The sequence below is a fragment of the Oculina patagonica genome, unplaced genomic scaffold (genome assembly GCF_052425735.1).
Source record: "Oculina patagonica isolate OP01 unplaced genomic scaffold, crgOcupat unplaced251, whole genome shotgun sequence".
Classification (NCBI taxonomy): Eukaryota; Metazoa; Cnidaria; class Anthozoa; order Scleractinia; family Oculinidae; genus Oculina; species Oculina patagonica.
The window spans coordinates 10,361-13,454 of record NW_027558093.1 but is presented as its reverse complement, the minus strand read 5'-3'; the positions used below and the strand labels follow the sequence as shown (position 1 = coordinate 13,454).

At 39.9% G+C, this 3,094-nt stretch overlaps 1 protein-coding gene across 1 annotated transcript; it reads right to left on the bottom strand.

Annotated features, from left to right (window-relative positions):
- Nucleotides 1-832: 832 nt before the first annotated feature.
- Nucleotides 833-2,715, bottom strand: LOC144640323 (uncharacterized). Its single transcript, XM_078499496.1, has 5 exons — nt 2,594-2,715; nt 2,269-2,486; nt 2,020-2,104; nt 1,779-1,928; nt 833-1,448 (listed from the first exon to the last, which is right to left on the bottom strand). The coding sequence occupies exons 1-5, from the start codon at nt 2,706-2,708 to the stop codon at nt 1,111-1,113; spliced, it is 906 nt and encodes a 301-aa protein (XP_078355622.1). The 5' UTR covers nt 2,709-2,715; the 3' UTR covers nt 833-1,110.
- Nucleotides 2,716-3,094: the final 379 nt, after the last annotated feature.

Below are 3,094 nucleotides of genomic sequence, written 5' to 3'. Positions count from 1 at the left end.
TTATAACCCACCGATTAATTTTCGCGCGCGGTCATTGGACAAAACGCATCACGTGGTACAAAATCGGACGACGGGTATCAGCGATTATTATTCAACAGATGCGCGCGCTGCCCATATATGGTCAAAATGTTAACGATATCTGTCATCCGTACATAACAGATATCCTGCGATATTCGTAGGTTGCGAAGATTCGTCCGAAATCTTGTAAAGCGCGGCACAATTACAGTTTTCCTATGTGCAAAATGTGTTTTGTTGACAATTTGTTGAATAATAAAACAATTATCCTGCTCAATCTTGCGGAATATCGTCTGATTTTAGCCAACTCGGCCTACGGCCTCGTCGGCTAAGTATCAGGCGATATTCCGCGCGATTTCGCAGGATAATTGTTAAATATACCCCGTCCGATTTGATATCCGTCGCCCGATTTTGTAGGCAAGCACAAAACAAACGAATGAAGTCACCTTATTCAATTCTAACTTTTAATGAATTCACAGTTATAAAACTACGTAAACCAATCAACTTACATTTGTTTCAACCACAGTTACGCCGAGTTTATTACGTAGGTTTTTTCCTATAAATTTACTGGCGATTAAGCGCGATGAAGAAATTAATCGGAGGGTTATAAAATAAATAAACCCCTTTCTGGCTTGCTGGTATATTGGAGGATAATGCCCTTGGCTGAAAGATTGTCCTCAAAATTTCACAGTTGCCCTCGAAGCTACGCTTCTCGGCCAACTGTTCATTTTTCGACAATCTTTCAGCCTCGGGCATTATCCTCCAATATACCAGCCGCCTGAAAGGGTTTATTTACTAAATAATCACTGAGCCTGAGGCGAATAATTGTTAAACATTTGCCATCTCATGAGTACGTTCATGCGCTTATATGAAGTTATTGTGAGCTGTTGTGGCATCTTTTTAACGAACGAAGATTTTCCAGAAGTCCCCAGACGATAATCCACCTGCTTTGTCATCACAGTCCTTTCGTCCTGCGTAGCTTGTAGCAATTAACCAGTGATATACGCCTACTTCAAAAGTGGGGTAGTGGAACAATCTTCTCGCGTTTTCATCGTGCCCCCATTTTCCAACTTCATACACGCCGTTTTCTTTTCCCTACTTATTGCAAACTCCTGCTAGTCGCGAGTTGTCATCGTCCATTCTTACAAAAGAGCCACAGGCGTCAGGCTGGACATCCGTCTGACCGCTGAAGTACTGGACTACAGCTTCACCAGTGCTGTTAGCGACCGTGGTCACGTGGAACGTACGTCCCTGTTGTTTACTGCAGTGGAATCTCAGTTGAGTGAAAGGCAAGTGTGTTCTTAGCTTCTGCATGGCACTTTTAGCCAGAACCATCCTAGAGCTGCTTATTCCACGGTATGACGTTTCAACCGGCACCTGAGCCGGGGAGGATGGACTGTCAATCACAACACTGGAGACGAGAAGCCAACCCCCTGAAATAAGACAAGCCTTATTGCTCGCGTGACTTAACGATGCTAGCAGGTAAAGTACTATAACACTGCAATTTATCATGAAAAACAACAACAACAACAACAACAACAACGAAAGAGCATCAAAACGTTAAAAGTTTAGAAAGTGCAAATACACGTCACATGCTCTCTGTTGCAATTCAAAAATCAAAACTATGGGATCGGAATAAATAATTGTCTGACGGAAATATTTTGTGCAACGGCCAGTGTTTTGAAAATTAATTTGAAGCTTTGTGCAGTCGTTATGAGAACAGAATTGATAAAATTTCCATGACATTACAATCCTCCATTTACCTCCGTCAGTTGCCATGTCACAGAAGACATTTAAAGGGTTTCCACTCTTCTCAGGGTCGATCCAGTACTTGCCGTCTCCTTTGGAGTCTCCAGAATCCCGGATGTCCTTGCAGGAATGAGCAGGGTGATGGGAATACCAACCTTTCATACCTACAAAAAAATAGAACGTGTTTTAACGGCAATTTTGGCAATCCGATTAAAACTGCTAAAAATTATTGAGACACAAATTATCACTACTCACGTGTTTCGCACCGTTTTCCCTTGTATCCCGGGTGACACTTCTTTGTTTGATCATTCCGCTTACGGGGAACATCGATGCAGGAGACCTGGGTTGGGTTAAGATGTGAAAGAAAACACTTTAATATCATAATCTTATCTGTTTCATGATTTATCAACATTGTAAGGAGCCAATGGATTTTACTGACCTGACAACAAATCAAACAGGCTACTTTTTTAGCCAGGAAATGAGAAATTATGCCATTGAACTAACCTGAACAGAGCCATAGTATGTAGATCCTTTCTTCCATTTAAAATCACCTGGCTTCATCTGTCGGGTTTTGTTGTTTAGCTCACAAGTGCGTTTTGCATTGTTACCATCGGGATGAACGTTAAACGACTTGCAACTGTTATTTCCGAGGCATTTTAGCTGACATTCAAACTCGTCAACAACTTTAGCCTTGCTCATGACGTGACCAAGTAATACATGATCTAAAAGGAGTAAAATTAAAGTATTTTTTGTCTAACACATGTACTATTATAAATAGACTAAAAAGAAGGAAAGAAGAAAGTGTTAGCCTCAGTTTATGTTTACTTACCAATTTGAGTTTCAAAAACGCTTCCGCAAAAGTCTTCTCTCGCCACCACAAATAACACTACCAGGAATATGTTAAAAATGACAAGGGCTATCTGAGTCAGTCGTAAGCTATCCATCGCGTTGTGCGACATCTGCAAACAAGGTAAAATTTTAATTAATATTTTAGCAAGTCCTGTTCATTCATAATTGATAATTTACACATTTGTCCACAATCCATTAAGTTAAGGCTTTCTATTATTTTTGTCTTATTTTAAGTCTCTAACATAAAATTACAAGCATATTTCAATCAAAACTATGACGAACGTTATATACTAATGTATTTTTTTCTATAGACAGGAGAGTCTTAGCTACTTCTCTCAGACAGTCTGTGATTACCAAAGGTTGATTTGAAAAAACATGAGAACCAATAACCAGAAGCTAAAAGAACGTTTATGTAATTTTGGAGGTGCTAAGATTATGGGGCGAACTTTGCTAATGAAAAATGTGTCACTTTTCCACAACT